The sequence below is a fragment of the Impatiens glandulifera genome, chromosome 1 (assembly GCF_907164915.1).
Source record: "Impatiens glandulifera chromosome 1, dImpGla2.1, whole genome shotgun sequence".
In the NCBI taxonomy this organism is placed as follows: Eukaryota; Viridiplantae; Streptophyta; class Magnoliopsida; order Ericales; family Balsaminaceae; genus Impatiens; species Impatiens glandulifera.
In genome coordinates, this window is record NC_061862.1 from 36,122,625 (window position 1) to 36,141,193 (window position 18,569).

An 18,569-nucleotide genomic window follows, 5' to 3' on the forward strand; every position below is an offset into this window, starting at 1 on the left:
TATTCATTTTCGGAAATGAGTAGATATCGAAAAAGAATTAAGGGTCCGTTTGAATGAGTGAAATTGAATTTGACATTGAAATTTTAATTTCAATTCCACACACTGAATTATAATTCAATTCTTAGTTTAGAAAAATTATTGAATTGTAATTTAATTATATAATAAAAATAATTTAAATATATATTATTAAGATCCATGTTTGACACAACCTATTAGGATATCTCAAGTATTAACCACTTTTTTTAGAGGTCGATTCTCAAGAAAAAAATACCGGTTCGAGTTTCGACATATTAATTTACTAAATTCATAAAATATGTCGGTTCCAGGTTAACTCCTAAATTAAAAATAAAAATATTGGTTCGACATTTAATTTTCCAAATTAAAAAAAAAATAGTTCAAAATTTTAACTTATTAAATTTATAAAAAAAAAATATATAAACATTTTAATTTTAACTATTCTTATCCGTTAAAATGTTAATTGTATTATAAATAATAAATTAAACATCTAATTTCTAATTTTATTTTCAATTTATTCGAATTCTTAAATGTATTACCAATTCTATGAATTTAAATTGGACCACAGTAAACAATACCCTAAATGTTCATAAAGTAACATAACAAACTTCCCAGATTTTTTTTTAAGGAGAGAAAATGAGAAAATTAAATTATATGATGGGTAAAGCAATTATCTTTGTTCCACCACGTGTCATCTTGATGTTGTTTATGATACTATGATTCATCCTTTTTTTCGGAAAAATATATAAAAAAATTATATTACTTTTTTCAAATAATAATTTTACTTCAAAACAAAAAAAAGCTGGCGGTGTTCTTTAACTTCTTTCACACCGAACACCGACGTACTCTTCTCAGTTCTCACTCATTCGTAGTAGAAAGAAGGAATCGATAAACATGGCTCTACTTTTCCGGCCGGCGAATAACCTCAAGCTTCTAACATCCTTTCTCCGGCCATTTTCATCGTCGACGACGACGACCGACGATTCAAGTACAATCACCGTCGAAACTAGTTTATCTTTCACAAGTCACAAATGCGAGCCTCCTCCACGTACAGTAGAAACCACGCCAAACGAACTTATGCATTTCTTCCGTATCATGTCAATGATGCGTCGTATGGAGATAGCTGCTGATTCTCTTTACAAAGCGAAGATGATTCGTGGATTCTGTCACCTCTACGACGGTCAGGAAGCGATAACCGTCGGCATGGAGGCGGCGATTACTAAAAAAGACGCTGTTATTACTGCTTATCGTGATCACTGCATCTTCATCTCCCGTGGTGGAACCCTTCTGGAGGCGTACGCTGAACTGATGGGAAGAGAAGGAGGTTGTTCGAAGGGGAAGGGTGGATCGATGCATATGTATAAGAAGGATAGTGGATTCTTTGGTGGACATGGGATTGTTGGTGCTCAGGTACCTTTGGGATGTGGTTTGGCTTTTGCTCAGAAGTATCTTAAGGAAGAGACTGTTACTTTTAATTTATATGGTGATGGTGCGGCGAATCAGGGTCAGTTGTTTGAAGCCCTAAATATGGCTGCTCTTTGGAATCTTCCTGTCATCTTGGTTTGTGAAAACAATCACTGTAAGTGAATGTTTAATGTTGTTAATTGGAACTGGTTTTTTTTAAGGAGAATTAGCAGCCATGTCCCCTGCTTAAACTCGCTCATTTAGATGGAATCGAACCCTTGACTTTTAGTCTCTTAAGTCAACTCTTACTACTGGGTTACCGTAATTTTTGGTGGGATGACTGACTTGCTTTTTACACTCTATTTCATGGCCTGAATTGATCCTATTCGTAATTGGGAGTTCTAATTCTTGTCTAGGGTTTAAATAGACAAAATCTATGCTCAGTTGGTTGATCTTGCAATTGTGTTGCAGATGGAATGGGGACAGCTGAGTGGAGAGCATCCAAAAATCCAGCTTATTATAAGAGAGGAGATTATGTTCCTGGCTTAAAGGTGATACTTAAATAGGAGCTTCTTGATTTCATTTTGAGAGTAGAGTATTAGTCAAATATAGTGTATACTATAGAGTTTTTGGTTTTTATAGTCCACATTGAACAGGTAGATGGCATGGATGTCCTAGCTGTTAAACAAGCTTGCAAATTCGCAAAGGAGCATGCTTTAAAGAATGGACCCATTGTGAGTAAATTCTTCATGCATAGAATTCTGTTTGTATTTTCAATTCGAGCAATCGATTAGTTCTTTTCATACCGTGGTATTGAAAATTCTTATATTCAAAGATCAAGTTGTTGGAAGAATGTTGGATTTATTGCAGAATTATTACTTATCATATATACATGATGTTAAACACTAAATATCTTCAGACTTTTTCCGATAAATTATACAAAAATGTGTTTTAGTGAAAACATTGAGATTACATTTACTTGTATTGATTGCTTCAGCCATGTCCCATATTCTTTTTACCATAATGAGAGGCTTGACTGTTTATTTTGTCTGTGGAAAATGTTGGCATTCAGATACTTGAAATGGACACTTACAGATATCATGGCCATTCAATGTCTGATCCTGGTAGCACATATCGAACACGCGATGAGATTAGTGGTATCAGACAGGTCCAGTTCTTTCCCTTAGGATTTTTTTTTAACATGAATAAGCTGTTTTATATTGGTCCTCTGGGTGATATATGCAGGATCGTGATCCAATTGAAAGAGTAAGAAAGCTGATATTATCTCTTAAGCTGGCATCTGAGAATGAGCTTAAGGTATTGGAAGTGTTAGAATTTATTCTTCTAACAAAATACTTAATCAGACACTATAACAAAATACTATATCACTTCATCATATGTTTGTTTTCCCCCTTTTGCAGGATATTGAAAAGGGTGTAAGGAAAGAGGTAGATGAAGCCATTTCAAAAGCCAAGGTAAGAATGGTGTACATTTTTTTATACTCTTCTAGTACATCACCTGTAGCATTTTTAATCCTTTTCACTACTTTTACAGGAAAGCCCAATGTTAGATCCTTCTGAACTTTTCACCAATGTGTATGTCAAAGGCCTGGATGCTGAGGTATAGTTTTATATATCTAATTCATTTTTATTATTTGAAATTCTCTTAACATATTTTCTTCTTCTTTGAGCTTTCCAAATAAAGACACATAATTAACAAGCACAAATAGATGTTATTAGGTGAACACTTTTTAGTTTGCAGTCTCAATCTAGTATATGTGATGTAAATCACATGGAAAACCGTAAAATAGTAAATTTTGTAGTCAAAAGTTTTGAAGTTTTGTCTTTCATTGTGCGATGAGATAGCTTGTTTTGATGTAGGTTTTTTTTCTTTAAATCAACTGATTTTTGTCTTTGAAAGGGCACAAAATATGACTGAATTTTTCATAAATTATCGATAGTTTAAAGACATAAAAGAATCACCATCATATATGATTAATTTAAAGACACTCAATCGATCTGTCTTCAAAACACCGGTGCAAGTCAGGGGATCAGAAAAAAACTGATTTTTCTTTTTTAGAAAATAAAAAAACTTGTTTAATGAAAAGTCGATTATTTGGGTTAAATGACTATATTTTGTATTGAATAGTTTAAAATGTTACAAAAAAAAATACTTTAGGATTTTAGTGAATGATGTAATTGATTAATAGATTGACTATGGGATAACCCTTCATCAAACAAGGCCAAACAAGGCGTTTATGTCTTTTGATCATGTTTGTGCCTATTTTGCAGTCATTTGGAGCTGATAGAAAAGAACTTAGAACTACACTTCCTTGATGCAAACTCTTTATAGCAATAAAACAGTTACATACATGTAACATGAGTGAATCCTTTTCATTCTCTTATTGTAACAACTTGTTTCCTTAAATCTCAAATGTCATGGTCATGTACACCAACATTTACATAAATGGGACATTTATTTAGTACTTATTTGTTTTCTTTTCATGCATTATTCTCAAACTTTTAGTTTATTCAACCTCCAAGATTCTTCCTTATTTTGGCAACTTCAGGCCGTGTAATCTGAAATGCTCTCTGAAGAACTTCATCCGGCATGCCTGGTGTTGAAGCAAATGTAGCCAAAGACACAATCTGTGCACCGGGATTTTGGCTGCTTAAGCCTGAGATCGCCAAAGCTGGCTTCATCTGGTCCATATTGTACAAGAAATGAATCAACCCCTTTGGGAAAACAAAGGACTCACCACTTCTTAGTTGTTGTGTATACATATGATTACTGGTAGTGACAAATCCCACTATAATCTGACCCTTAAGACAAATGGTCACTTCTGAGGCCCTTGGATGAGAGTGAGGTGGCACTAGCCCATTGGCTTCAATGTCCACGCGGGCCATGGATAGGCCTTGTGTGTTGATCCCCGGAAGGTTCTGGATATTTGTTAGGGTGACATTGAATCCAAACGGGTTGGCCCGTGTATTCCCGGGTTTGGACAACGCAGGTGTTGAGAAATGGGATGCTAATACGAGCTCGGGGTCTATACAAGGTAACCCGTTAAATGAATAGGGTTGTCGGGTTTTTGTGTTGGCGATGCAGTAATCTTGAAGTGGATCTGGGTCGGGTTTGACAAGACCCAAGCCCAATAGAAAGATTATTATGACATTGGTGGAAAATGACTGATGAAAGAATCTTTTGGTTGGCATTCTTTGGCTTGTTCTCAATAAGAGTAGGCCAAATTTGTCCTAGGAATATGAAATTCAGAACACAATTTAGGAGATGTTATATGTGCCCACTGCATCTGCTCTCACTGTCATGATGTTACCATTAAATTAATATCATAAAAGTATTCTGAGGAGAGATGGAATTGAGTAGCTTAAGAGCATTGAAGATTTAAGACACAAGGCAAGTTAAGACCCCAATTAGTAAAACAGAAGTGTATTCCAAGGAAATATAAATCCAATGAGCTCATCATTCATATGGGTTTTCACTTTTTTTTCTTTTCTGTTTCTTGGTTCAAGTTTGTTGATTTTTAGGTTAACTGAGTTATCAATTTTTAGGTTTCACATTTTCTTGCTGGTCATGGACCATGGTCCATGGCTGATAACAGAAAAGGAAAAAACACAAAAGTCATATGAGTGTTTGTTAGTTCTTACCTAAGAGCCTTGCTTGGATTGATTTCTATATAGACCCTACTTAACGGACACTTGTCCCAATTTTGATATGTGAACTTTATTCTCTATTCACCTCAACCATCCATTCATCTTCCTAACTCCATATCTAAGCTTATCTGATAAGAAAAGATAGAAAATGATGGTTTCAATTAGACTCAATCTTTTGTTTTCTTTCTTAAGTCTTTTTAATTTAATTTGAATTTAACAACAACAACAACAAATAACCCTATTTTAATCATTTAAATTTGTGCCTACAATTATTATCTTTATATTTGCATTATGGGCTACAGAATTTGTGGGGTTTGTCTTCTTGGAAATTCTTCATGTGTGTGCTTATTAAGTTGTTGAATTATACTATATGGAAGAAAAACATAAAATGTTATGGTTTCAAATAATTGGAAATTGAGTTCTAGATCTCACTTGAACATGTAAATATTATTATGTTTTATTTGAAAATTTCACATAAAAGGCAAAACAAAGTGTAAGAAAATAAAGAGTCTTTTTGCATTGATCCGTACACGTCCTCATTTGACTGACCTCCATTATTGTTTTTCATTCATGGTTCTATCACGTGCGATGATCCCTTCTTCTTCCTATTACACTGTTCATCTCTACTTTCTCTCTCAGTGGGCCTTCCCTCCCATCTTCTCTCATGGTTGTCAATAGATCAATATCCATGTTCGGTCCTCACCCTTAAAGATGATCACAAAATTTCAGGTAAATTTGATGATCAAACACGCAATTTCAAACCTGTTTTAGTGAACATATCTCGATCTACTTCAAATTGTTTTTACTTTTTAGTCAATCTGTCTCATTCTTTCTCCCATTAATCTTATTTAAATTGCTTTGACAAAGTAACCACAGCGTTGAACTCTTTCTCCCTCTCTCTTTCTTGGGAAAGAAAGAAGAATCAGTGCTTATTATGATTAGTGAAAAAAGAGAGTCTCCTTTTTGGGATCAAACCCAGAAGATTTTTACTTGATGCTAATGCTTTATGCTGATGATTGGGTGTTTCCGGAAAGCTTTAGAAACTGGACGATGGGTTTTCCTTTAATGACAGTAAAAGCAGGTTCTTTGGATATAACTAAAAGGATAATGAAAAGAAAGCAAACAACTTTTTAGGGTTTTATTGTCTTCATCCTGATCTTCATTGCCCTTATTTCTTGGTTTCTCAGAGAACCGCTACCCATTACTGGTGCAGGATTAGAGCTCCGTGACAAATCAAGATCGTGCATTTATGGCAGAATCAACTATGGAGGTATGTATTTATTAATACTTCAAAGTCTCTCATAGATTTGTTTAATCTCGTTTCTATACTTCTTCTTTTTACTTTTCTTCATTATTGGTTAACTATTTTCGTTCCTTCCTTTTTGGTTGTCATTCTGATTTTCGACTTTTTCCTTTTGGGTTTTACAATGAACACAGATCAAACATTCAGGTCCTACCCTTGACGTCTCGGTATCATTCGGCAGGTTTCAGAGTGATTCTCTTTCATGGGAGAAATGGTCATCTTTCTCACCAAACAAGTATTTGGAAGAAGTTGAGAAATGCTCCACACCTGGATCTGTAGCTCAGAAGAAAGCTTATTTTGAAGCCCATTACAAGATGATTGCTGCACGCAAGGCCTCCGAACAAATGGAGCTAGAGAAGTTAACAGAATCTGATTCTCAGGAAGTTGAACTGGATTTGAAAAGCTCGAATGAAGCAATCGTCGAGCCATTATCTACTGCTGATTTAGCGAGTGATTTGGCGAGTTGCAGTGATTTTGATCACTCCATTGGGAAAGATGTTGAAGTTGAAACATATCAGATTTCTTCGTCAGCTTCAAGTCAAGAAAATATTCATCAAAGTGAATCTTTGGACCACTTGGAAGTGTCCAATTTTTCGCTTCAAGAACCCTCTTCCCTAAATGGAACTATGGAGGAAAGCAAAGAAGAGAACCATCTCAATGAATCCAAAATCAAGGCAGATCAGAAAATGGAAATGGAGAAAACTCAGAAAACAGAAAAGGAGAAGAAGACCCAGGAAACGGAAATGGAGAAGACTCAGAAAACAGAAAAAGAGAAAAAAACTCAGGAAACGGAAATGGAGAAGACTCAGAAAACAGAAATGGAGAAAAAGACCCAGGAAACGGAAATGGAGAAGAAGAAACAGAAAACTGCTGTAAACATAAAGGATGATTCCAAACTGGATGCATCTAAGAAATCTCAAAAGGTGGAGTTTTTAAAATTTTCATCTTTTATTTAATTTCTTTCACTAAATCTGTAATCTTTTGATCGTTAGGTGAGGAATTCTGCAGAAATCAAGAAGAAACCAACTTCACCATTAATCAGATCTCCACAAGTTTTTACCCAAAAGATACCAAAGCAATTGTCAACATCTATGGTGGCTTCTTCTTCATCTCCTTATCAATCTTCGTTATCATTGCGGAAAAGTAAAACTCCAGCTACCGATAACAAAAGAATTCCTCCATCATCCTTGCACATGTCTATGAATTTAGGGCATTCAAATTCTAACCACCCGTCTTCATCCTCAACCAGAAAGTCTCTCATTATGGAGAAAATGGGGGATAAGGACATCGTTAAACGAGCATTCCGAACATTCCAAAATAGTGTCAATCAATTAAGGTCTCCTGCGGATGAGAAATCTACCCAAAGAAAGCAGGTTTATTTTCCAGACATGTTCACATACAAAGTATTATTTCTTTTGTTGACCGTTTTAAAGCATCAATCCAAATTTTTGATAGGTCTCGGCGTCTTCTTCTTCTGTTACTTTGAGAAAGGAGAATGACAGGTAATACGAGTAAAGATGGATGCTTTGCTTGAATTGAGTTCATTAGTTTCTGTTCTCCTTTTTTCTAATTTGGGCTCTGGATATATTGATACTATGAAACATTTCACAGTACAAGGAAGACACAACCGGTAAAGACTGACAAAACACTAAGGAGTCAACCTGGAAGCAAAGAGACCAAGTCGTCACCTATGTATGAATATCGAAATTTACCAAATTAACTAACTGCTCGTCTTTCTAATATATATATCTAGATGAGAACCGTCCATCTTGGGTGTGATCAATGAAATTCGTGGTTTTTACATGAAACAGGTTTGTAAAAGCACCGGCTGTGGACCAAAGGAAGGCAAAACCTGCCCCAGACAGAACTGAAATACTTAAGGTGGTGGTGGTGGTTTATTGGAAAGCTTTTTTTAGGTTTATTTTGGGTTCTAATTCGGCCTACTTTATTAAGATTATCAATATTTTACTTTTTATTCTTATCAGTCAGGTAAGAAATTGGAGTACAAAACAGCTAATACTAAGCGGGAAGGAAAAACAAATATCATCCCAAATCCAAAGGTAAAGTAACTTTTGCTCTGTATTTTGGTACATATTTGTCGTGTAATGAAAACAGATTAATCGTAACAAACAGGTGGTGGGAGAAGGAAAGAGGGGTGGGGTGAGTGAGCAAAAACCGAAGTTAAACTTGAACAAAGCAAATAATAGACCAAATTTGTATCAGGCGAAGAGTACATCGAAGAAGAATAGCCTGTTGGAAATGGTAAGCAGAGTTAGTTACTCATGTAGATTATTGTTGACTTCCTTCTTTACTGTTCATCTTTCCTAATAATAAGTCACATTTTAAAATTGTAGCGGTTGGATAATGATGATGAGGTCAAGAAGAAAAAATCTTAGTTTGTTGGCTATAGCACTATCTTGAAAGATTATTTTATGTAACAAAGTAGTAGTTGTTGTTAAAAGAAGAAGAATTGATCAACCTCTTCTGTTTTTTTAATCTCTTACCCATTCAATTCAGAGATTTGATCAATTCTCATTCTAATGTTTAGTCATAATTAACTTGTATTATGGTAAAAAATGATTTAGGTCTATTCAAACAAAGCTGTCTTGTTTTTTACATTGAAAATCATGAATAGGAATTTGCTTCTGAATTGTTTGTATGTGATACAAAAATGCAGGAAGGCGCAAAATTGGAGAAACATTATCAACCGGAACCGAGAGTATGAAAAAGATTATTTCTTTGATCAACAAGTCACTTTGTAACAAAAAAGCATTTGGTTTTGAAATAGATCATCAATATTTTGTATTGGCTAGCTAGTAAGGATTGTCTCATGTTGTCTATAAATTAATTGCAGAAAGAGAGATATTGAGTGAGATTTTTCATTGTGTAAATTAAGATGAAACAAAATGCACTCATTGAATGTGGTTTTCATATGCTGTAGCAAAAATTGAAAGAATGTTGTTCATTTTTTATTTATTTTTTGTATGTTCACTCTGTAAAATACATGAGCATGTTGTAAGATGTTGAAAGGATTTTTTCATCTTTTTAAATATACATATCATTTAAAAAAATTAAAATTACATTCATTAAGATAAGTTATGATTAGGGATGGTTCGGGTATTTTCGTCCTATTTTTATTTTGGAATTTTTTTACTCTCTCATTCTTGTCCTGTTCGGTTTTGGGAAACCGTTTATACAATATTTTTATAAAAGAAAATTATATAAACAAATTTTATAATATATACTATATTATATTAAAAATTAATATAATTATAAAAAAATAAATTAACAACTCTTATAAATAATAAATAAATAATTATATCAATGATTTTATATATTTAATTGTGTTTATAGTGTTTATGGCAGAATCGGAAAATTGGGGCGGAATGAAATAGAATAGAGAACATAATTACACAAATATCATCCCGCCCCATTCTCTGTAAACTACCCATCAAACCAAGAAAAAAAATGGACAATTTATTTTGTTTCAGGGTCGGTTAGACGATAGTATAGTTTGATATTTATGTCAATTAATCAAAATTATTGAATATATATTTATTATTAGTTTAACAAATTAAATATTTTTATTTTCAAATGGCTTGTTAAAATTGAGATAAACATTATCTTGTTAATCCACCATAGCTTAACAGTTAAATTCCTATTAAAAACTCTTTGAATTAAAAACTTGATTAAAAAAGAAAAACATTATTTTGTTATTAAATTTAATTAAATAATTATGTATATTTCCTAAGATATATATTAAAATATAAAATTTTAAGAGTTATAAATCAATATATTAATATTTAACACAAAAAAATTGGAAGTAGTGTGAAGAAAGAAAGAAAAGAATCAATTACAATAACCCTAGTTATAAAATACACATAATAATATATAATCAAATTGAACAAAAATAAACAAACCGATTCATTTCTCTGTTTAATGAAATCTCCTATCAATCGACATGATCTTGTGACAATGAAAATTGTTTTTTTTTGTTTTCTGTTTATGGAAAGAATCACATTTCCTTTGTTCCTGTTCTGTACCTTCATCTATATTCAATTATTATGTACAACGAATCCCATTTATCTACCGGTAGAATATCAAGGATGTTCGTCGTTGTCATCGTCTGATTCACTTGAGCCATCGTCGCTGCCATTAGACTTTTCCGACATAAAGTTTGGTGGCAATTTTGGAAATCTAACCGACCGTCTATCCACAACATCCACAACAGGAGACTTCGATGTCGACAAACCACCACCAGCACCATCGTTCGAACCAACACTTCTCCTCTTCTGCATATTCCTCGCGATTTCAATGCATGTTTGATCAACCATACCCAAGAAATCTTTGATTATCACAAATAAATGAAGTGGATTCGCTTCACTCTCCTTTGAATTACCCGTTTGGTAATAATCAGTTGTTTTCTTCACAAGTTCCATTACTTTCTCTTCTTCTTCCTTCAAAACTCTTAATTCTTCCCCTGCTAATTCAAGGAAACTCTTCATCTCTTTCGCGAATCCCACCCCTTCATCTCCTCCACTTTTCTTGATCTTATCGAGAATCTGTTGAATTTCGTTGAGTCTGGTGATTAGAGACGGGTATGTTTTGGATAATGTGTCGTAATCCATAGTTGCTGATTTTTTTACAGTTCCGAATTCAGAGCTTAGGCCTCCAACGACAGGAAGGCCTAACATTATGTATTCTTTCTCTTTGTCTTGATTCGATGTTGTTGAAATGTTTGAATTCTGACTGCTTTGGCTATTGGTTCGGCTTATGCTTCGAGATTTATTGATAAGACAACGTTTTCCTTCTGCACGAACTACTTCTTCAACGACGAAATAAAGAAGGGTTGTTTTCCCATCAATGCTTTTAACATCTGAAAGTTTTCTAAGAGCTGAAAGATTGAACGCTTGAGCGTTTCCTCTTGTTGTTCCTGCGTTCATCCGATTTCCTGCTTTGAGAATTGCTTCTAGAAGTTTCAGGAAAAGCCCACGAGTTCTTAGTTCTTTACAAGCTTTCTCTAGCGTTTGAAGTGATTCCTTCAAGAACAGAGTTTCAGGCACGTAATTTGACCGGAAGAGCATCGCGTTCAGACGGGGGAAAGCGGTCGGGATTGATTTGAGAAGATGGTATAGGAATGATTCTGCGTCTGCTAGTTTTTCTGGGTCACCGTTAAATTGAAGAATTGCTGTTTCTTCTTCGTGGGTAGGTGCGATTCTTGTAAGACGTTCTAGGGTTTCGACGTTTAGGCCGTGTCCGTCTATGATTGAATCGACGAGTTCTCGTTTTGATATGCCTAATGATCGGACGACAATGGCGATGTTTTGGGATTTTCTGGGATCGAGAATGAATATCTGTGAGGATTGGTTTGATTTTTCGATGGATGATGAAGATTCGCCGCGTTTGGGCGATTTGCGATTTGTTGCTACATACCCAAATAGTGCTTCCATTAGATCATCATCGACTCTGCATCAAAGAAATGATTTTTATATTCTGAAAACATGAGAGGAATTTAATTTGATGAATTGATGATCTTACTTGAATGATCCTTTTTGGAGTCCATGCCAAACCATTGAATGTTCTTCATTTGTTGGATTAACCTTATCCCAGTGTAAGGGTTTCATTTTCACCTGCCCATTTGAATCAATCGCTGTCCCTGAAGAAGAAGATGAAGCCTGCGCCGCCGCACTTCTCGGAGGTGGCGGCGGCGGTTTAGAACCAGGCAGAGGTGGCGGCGGCGGCTTAGAAACAGGAGGCTTTGAACGTGGCGGCGGCGGAGGAGGAACCGAGGTTTTGGGTATAGAAGGAGGCAGAGGCGCTGGCTGAGGAGCCTCTTTGGGTATAGCCGAGAACTGGGATTTTTCTTGAATAGCTAACGGAGGCTTCGGCGGCGGAGGCGGTGGAGCTGACAGGATTTGCGGCGGCGGCGGAGGTGGCGGCGGAGACGACTCTTTCACCACCATCGCCGACAAAGAAATCTCAGACGTAGAGCGAATTGGCGGCTGTGGCGGCGGCGGCGGCGGTGGCAATGCAACTTCCTCATCTGGGTCATCGGGCAAATGGGAAGAGGACGACATTCCACGAAGTAAAGGTCTTTCATGAATGGGAAGATAACCATTTTTCTTACTTTGACGTTTTTCTTCATCTTTAACAAAATTATTGACCATAAATGGTTTGTTAAAAGTAGTCTTAACTTGTTCACCCCCTTCTAATCTCTTCCAATAAAGAACATCCAATCCATCTTCATCAACAATTACACCTTTAACTCTACTATTGAATCTAGCAAAGTCTTCCCTCGGCTCTCGTCGAATATCCGGATAAGGATCAGAATAAGGATTAGGTTTAACAGTCTTGTCTTTCTTCTTATTTGTATATCTTACTAACAAAAAGAAAAACAGAGCCGATACAAAAACAGTCCCTGCAGCTGTTGCCACCACAGCTTTCGCAACTTTTCCTTTCGTTGATGAAGATGGAGGATTATTCGCCGGTTGTGGTGGGGGAGGTAGTAATGGAATGAATACTGGCGTTGGCGGCGGCGGCGGAGGAGGAGGGGATGGTGGCGGCGGCGATGGTGGGGGAGGAGTAAGTGGGAATGGGTAAAAAGTTTGGATATTTTGAGGTGAAGATGAAGATTGGGAAAGAAGGGTGAGGAAAAAGAAGAGTGGTAGCCAAGGATGAACTTTTGCAGCCATGGTTGATGATGATGATGATAGAAAGAATTGGAGAGAGAATTGATGATGAATTATTTGCAGGTTTTCAGACAAGATGAAGCTTTTGCAGAGAGAGAATTCATGGTGGTTTGGTTTTTTTGGTCTGGTCTGATCAAAGCGGTTTCTTGACAATTTCAAAGGAGAGTTGTTAATCGGCTTATTTTACTAGTGAACCATAGCTATTTCCCGGGTTTTTTTAATGATGAAATGACTAATTTACCCTTACATTTATTTGTTGGGACAGTTGGGCAAGGGTTCTTTAGGAATTCATGGGTTTGACTTTTTTAAAATATAAATATTTAATACCCAATTTTGCTGCCGTACCAAATTCATGGTATTATTTATTTATGGAGGGGTTTGTAAATTGTGTTGAATGGGCAATTGGGCATAATTGAAGAATATAAAATTTATGGGTTTGTAATTAGATAATTGAATTTATGTTTTAAATAAATAATAATGCATGTTTTGTTCAACAATAACTATACCAAGATTATAGTATTTTAATTTAGGGGTGAGCAGTAGACCACCAAAAAAAGCAAAAATTTAATCATGCATATTTATTTGGGTCTTGAGAGTTTATACCGAGTCAACTCACTTCAATCATAGGGGAACTAAATAAATATATATTGAAATGTATTATTATTATTATTATATAAACATCTTTGTCATGCAAACGAGCACATTTGATTAGAATACGCGTAACTTGGGAATAGAACCAAAAATTAAAAGTCAAAATGAAGACTAAATCAAAGTTTCTAGTCTTCTTCTTCCTTACATTTTAACCAAAGCTTCCATTTATAATGGGGAATACTCACATTGTGTGGTCCAATATGAATAATATTTTTGTATAATCAATTTAATTAATTAAAAAATATATGGATTTATTTTGGAGGAATAAAAACATTGTCTCATTAGAGTCTTAATTTAGCTTCAACTTTTTATATATGGAGTTGCTAGGTTAAAGAAATAAAACATTGAAGTTTAAGATATATATAAATATTATATTGTCACACTTATTCAATTATTATAATAGTGGATAAGTAGAAAAGCAGTTTGAAGACCAATTTATGAGATAAAATATTTTATCATTTTGAAATGAAGAAGGTGGACCTAAGAAAATAAATGTTGGGTTTTCTCATTTATCATATAAATACGTGTTTGGGAAGCTGACCTAATTCAATAAAGCTTGCCCTATAGTGAAATGAATAAAAGTGGTTGAATAAAGGGGACCTCATAAATATTTATTGACCATATTTTAGGGGTTGGTTAATGGTTAGCATAGTTAATCAAGATTAGACATATGTATAAACACAATCTTGTTTTCAAGATCTTTATATGAAACCGGAGATAAAAAAAGCGTTTAAACAATTACATCTTTTTATTATGGGGTAGTATTACCGTCATTATCTTTTGTCGTAACTTAAGACCAAAATTTGAAATTAAGATTTTTGATCTTTTAATTAATTTTGTTGAAAAATATGTTTAAAGTTGTTTGAAAATACAACTAACCTCGGTTAGTCTAATCAAGTATGGAGATAAAAGTTTAGATGATTATGTTAGTTGTTTATAATTTCTAACTTTTTTTTTTTTGACAAATAATTATTTCATATCTTAAAATGGTGGGGGAGGTTGTGTGAATGGTCAAATTTAGATGACTTCTTATATAGAGAGACTATATTAATTGGGTATTTATGTAGCCTAGCTATATAAGGGTTGGTAGATTTTGACATTCCTTTGATTTCTCACCACATATCATTTATTATGTTTATCAAACTAGCTAGTGATTAAGATTAAAAAATACAAAATCAAAAGTAAAAAAAGTGGATTTTGATATTTTCTTTGGGGGTGTTTATACTTTATATATACTTTGGTGGTAGTGTAGAAACATTAAACATGAGACAAGTTAGGCTAAGTCCCACTAAAATTTTCTTATGAAAGGTATTCTTGTAGGGTTTTTATTTTGTGGTATATATAATTAGTAAAATTATAAGATAATAGGAGGTATAACCTATGACATACATAGACAAAAAGAAGATAGAGACTATTTTAAAATCTTATTTTTATAATTAAAAATAGTTCATTTTTTTTAAGAATATAAAATATCCACCTCCACTATGTCCAATTATTAATTTTATTTAATCAGTATTATATGGAGACATTTAGTTTAGATATATTAAGGAGTTACACTTTGGAATAACAATGGGTAGATCCTATATTTGCCCAATATGAGTTATCATTTAAAAAATAAAATAAAAATAAGCAAATAATAAATAAAAATTTTAAAAATATATAAAATTAGAGTTATCATTCTTCTTTTCTTTTTCTTTTTTTTTAATTTAAAATTAAAGTGATAAAAGTGGTTTATCTTTTTCCAAAAGTTAAAACTTCGTTTCAAACGTCTTAATAGAAGTGAAAATTTATAATTGTATGGTGTCATTGTTTTTTACATTAGAAAACAATAAAAATAAAATAAAATGTAATTTGAAGCAAAAGGACAATATAACATTTATTCTCTATACCTTTATTTTTTTCATCTTCATATTTTATTTATATTAATTTTTGTTTGGGTAAATTGTCAGTCTGCACATGAGCTGTTTTTTTTTAAAGGGGACATGGGAAATTTGACGAAATGACCTTAAAGACCGGGTTATTTGACCTGGTGGTAATTTAATAATTTAATTGCGTTCGTGGTGATTTTATTTTTTTTGGACGATTTTGCCCTTGTCGCGAAACGCTAAGTGACTTAGCGTTTCGCGAAGTGAAAATGTGTGAAATGTCCAAATTACCCTTACTATTTAATATAACTTCCCTCATTTTTTTTCATTTCTTTTCTTCTCTTTCTCTCTCTTCCCGTTCTTCTCCTCCTTCTCTCTAAACTGGGCGGCGACGACGGCGGCGAAACGACAATGAGTTTCACGACGAGCACGAGCACTGTTCCACTTGGTACGTTTATCTTATGATATTTCAAGTTTATTGATGTTTGTTTTATGCATCTTCGAATCACTGTTGTTTAGGGTTTACTTCCCGTTTCGCTAAGGACTTATCGTTTCGCTAAGGACTTCCCGTTTCGCTAAGGACTTTCCGTTTCGCTAAGTACTTATCGTTTCGCTAAATATTTTAACTTGAGTTGTCTTAGCTCAGTTGGTAGAGTGCGTGACTTTTAACCATGTGGTTGTGGGTTCAATTCCCACATATGGTGTTTTTATAGTTTTTTTTTTACTTTTGCATAAATCAAATGCTCATTTGTAGAGAAATGGTTATGTTTTAATTTGATACATAAATGAAATGGTATAGAAAATGTTTGTTATGGTTATGTTTTAATTTGATGCATAAATGAAATGGTATAGAAAATGTTTGTTATGGTTATGTTTAATTTGATGAATAAATGAAATGGTATAGAAAATGTTTGTTTGTTTTTTTTACTTTTGCATAAATCAAATGTTCATTTGTAGAGAAATGGTTATGTTTTAGTTTAATACATAAATGAAATGGTATAGAAAGAAATGAAACAAAATCAGTTTAAACATTCATTAACAAATACCAAAAGCAGCTTAAACATTCATTAACAAATACCAAAGAAAGTAGTTCACTTTTTACATATTATTATTTTCTTAATTAGAATTAATTTATTTATTTACTGAAGTAATCTTCAGTCCTGCCCTTGAATCCAATTTGTCCAAAAGTCAATGCCAAGAACAATCTCAAGTGTCAAGTAACCAGCCTAACCTGTTTGTTTACTTGTTTATGTATATTAATATTAGAAAGAAACAGAAATATATTTTAATTGCTCAGTCCCAATGCTGGAAAGAGTCCGTTGATCGCCGGAATACTGGAAGGTGCTAACCATCCGATCAACCCAAACCCAATCACGTTCAGATCTTTCCGTAGCCAATCCCTCTTGAAACTACAATTAATCAAACAAACAAATTTCAATTATACTCTTATTTTCTTACATTACATACATACATGATACATACCATGTAAGCTTTCCACCTAAGGCTTTTGCAACCATCAAAGGATTCATGGCTCTAACTGGAGCCTTTAGGAATCATGAGCTCAGTCTCACCGGTGATGAAGACAGACAAGATCCGTTTCGCTAAGTGCTAAGCACTTAGCGAAATGCTAAGCACTTAGCGAAACGCTAAGCACTTAGCGAAACGCTAAGCACTTAGCGAAACGCTAAGCACTTAGCGAAACGGTAAGTCCTTAGCGAATCTTCCCTGAAACGGAACTCATATGATCCAAGATTATATGCAAAACCCATTAATGAACCACACTTAACGAAATGGTCAAATATGAACCAAATAACAAATATGAACCCACAAATATGAACAAATATGAACCAAATATGAACGAAATATGAAAAGGTTTTGAAATGAAGAAAATGTAAACATGAACATAACTGTTTATCAGATCTGAAATGAACATCTACCTCGACGACCTTCAAATCCTTAGAATCGGAGATCTGCATACCCTAAACCCTAGAATCGGAAACCTGCATGCAAAATAGATTTAGGGTTATAAATCTTGTAAATCTGTATAGATAAAAACATAAATGGATTATGTTAGAAGATCTTGTAAACCAGTATAGATCTGTATAGATAACCGCCGCCGTCCGTCGCCGTCCGTCGTCGCCGGCCGCCGTGAAGGAGAGAACGGGAGAAGAGAGAGAAAGAAAACTAAGAAAATGAAAATATTTGAGTATTTATACTAACCCTAATCCACTTCGCGAAACGCTAAGTGACTTAGCGTTTCGCGACAAGGGCAAAATCGTCCAAAAAAAATAAAATTACCACGAGCGCAATTAAATTATTAAATTACCACCAGGTCAAATAACTCAGTCTTTAAGGTCATTTCGTCAAATTTCCCGGGGACATTAATAATACATTCTTCTCAAATTCCTATATCTTGTCTTTCTGTTTGTAACAATATTATTTTCAATCAGATTTAATACATTTCTCTATTAAGAAAAGAAAAAAAATAAATGTATTGGATATACCTAGATTTTGGATTATTTAAAAATATTTTTTTAATATTATTTGAGATTAGTTAAGTTAAATTATTATTTTTTATTTATATTTATTAAAAATATATAAATAATTTTGATTTATTAATTGAATGGTTTGATAATTGAGATTTATAAATATATATTTTTTAAATCGGTTCAATATTTACCATTTTTATTCAATATCCAACCACCACAAAATTTGCACCCCTAGATGATCTTGTTCACCCCTCCCAAGATTTCTTTCAAAATCCACCTAACATTTTGATACATTCATTGAAAGATGTCAAATTTCAATGTTAGATAGAAAATTAGTAAAAATGAGCATGATATTTTTAGTATATTAATTTTTTTTTTTTTTTTAAATATAAAAAATATCAACTTTTTTATATACTAAAACAAAATAATAAAGTATATTTTGATATCGATATTCTCGATACTATAAATATATATTTTCAAAATTT

General features: G+C 33.7%; 4 protein-coding genes across 7 annotated transcripts; 2 read left to right on the forward strand and 2 right to left on the reverse strand.

Moving 5' to 3' along the window:
• The first annotated feature begins 909 nt into the window (after positions 1-909).
• Positions 910-3,121, forward strand: LOC124924552 (pyruvate dehydrogenase E1 component subunit alpha, mitochondrial-like). The gene is made up of 7 exons (XM_047464573.1): positions 910-1,594; positions 1,891-1,970; positions 2,076-2,153; positions 2,492-2,587; positions 2,665-2,736; positions 2,841-2,894; positions 2,974-3,121. Exons 1-7 carry the CDS (start codon positions 910-912, stop codon positions 3,043-3,045), a joined length of 1,137 nt encoding a protein of 378 aa, XP_047320529.1. The 3' UTR covers positions 3,046-3,121.
• A 603-nt stretch (positions 3,122-3,724) lies between these two features.
• On the reverse strand, positions 3,725-4,694 carry LOC124922023 (germin-like protein subfamily 1 member 1). The gene has a single exon (XM_047462742.1). The coding sequence runs from the start codon at positions 4,629-4,631 to the stop codon at positions 3,951-3,953; it is 681 nt and encodes a 226-aa protein (XP_047318698.1). The 5' UTR covers positions 4,632-4,694; the 3' UTR covers positions 3,725-3,950.
• Positions 4,695-5,653: 959 nt separating this feature from the next.
• Positions 5,654-9,364, forward strand: LOC124922024 (protein WVD2-like 7). 4 transcript variants are annotated; one of them, XM_047462745.1, is made up of 10 exons: positions 5,654-5,816; positions 6,275-6,357; positions 6,525-7,313; positions 7,383-7,763; positions 7,846-7,892; positions 8,002-8,082; positions 8,202-8,271; positions 8,376-8,450; positions 8,506-8,652; positions 9,068-9,364. In XM_047462745.1, the coding sequence occupies exons 2-10, from the start codon at positions 6,337-6,339 to the stop codon at positions 9,113-9,115; spliced, it is 1,659 nt and encodes a 552-aa protein (XP_047318701.1). In that variant the 5' UTR covers positions 5,654-5,816; positions 6,275-6,336; the 3' UTR covers positions 9,116-9,364. The 4 variants fall into 4 exon arrangements, with proteins under 4 accessions (XP_047318701.1, XP_047318702.1, XP_047318700.1 ...); XM_047462746.1 differs by lacking the exon at positions 5,654-5,816 and adding an exon at positions 5,823-6,168; XM_047462744.1 differs by lacking the exon at positions 5,654-5,816 and having other exon boundaries at positions 5,823-6,357.
• An 872-nt stretch (positions 9,365-10,236) lies between these two features.
• On the reverse strand, positions 10,237-13,243 carry LOC124922025 (formin-like protein 4). The gene is made up of 2 exons (XM_047462748.1): positions 11,929-13,243; positions 10,237-11,856 (listed from the first exon to the last, which is right to left on the reverse strand). The coding sequence occupies exons 1-2, from the start codon at positions 13,080-13,082 to the stop codon at positions 10,491-10,493; spliced, it is 2,520 nt and encodes an 839-aa protein (XP_047318704.1). The 5' UTR covers positions 13,083-13,243; the 3' UTR covers positions 10,237-10,490.
• Positions 13,244-18,569: the final 5,326 nt, after the last annotated feature.

Bases quoted from the DNA above. Each gene is read 5' to 3' on its own strand.
- LOC124924552 (XM_047464573.1), top strand. From the start codon at position 910: ATGGCTCTACTTTTCCGGCCGGCGAATAACCTCAAGCTTCTAACATCC. The intron at 1,595-1,890 runs GTAAGTGAATGT...ATTGTGTTGCAG, and splicing joins GGTTTGTGAAAACAATCACT to ATGGAATGGGGACAGCTGAG. The intron at 2,588-2,664 runs GTCCAGTTCTTT...TGATATATGCAG, and splicing joins AGATTAGTGGTATCAGACAG to GATCGTGATCCAATTGAAAG.
- LOC124922023 (XM_047462742.1), bottom strand. From the start codon at position 4,631: ATGCCAACCAAAAGATTCTTTCATCAGTCATTTTCCACCAATGTCATA.
- LOC124922024 (XM_047462745.1), top strand. From the start codon at position 6,337: ATGGCAGAATCAACTATGGAG. The intron at 7,314-7,382 runs GTGGAGTTTTTA...TTTGATCGTTAG, and splicing joins CATCTAAGAAATCTCAAAAG to GTGAGGAATTCTGCAGAAAT. The intron at 8,653-9,067 runs GTAAGCAGAGTT...ACAAAAATGCAG, and splicing joins AGAATAGCCTGTTGGAAATG to GAAGGCGCAAAATTGGAGAA.
- LOC124922025 (XM_047462748.1), bottom strand. From the start codon at position 13,082: ATGGCTGCAAAAGTTCATCCTTGGCTACCACTCTTCTTTTTCCTCACC. The intron at 11,857-11,928 runs GTAAGATCATCA...TCTTTGATGCAG, and splicing joins CTCCAAAAAGGATCATTCAA to AGTCGATGATGATCTAATGG.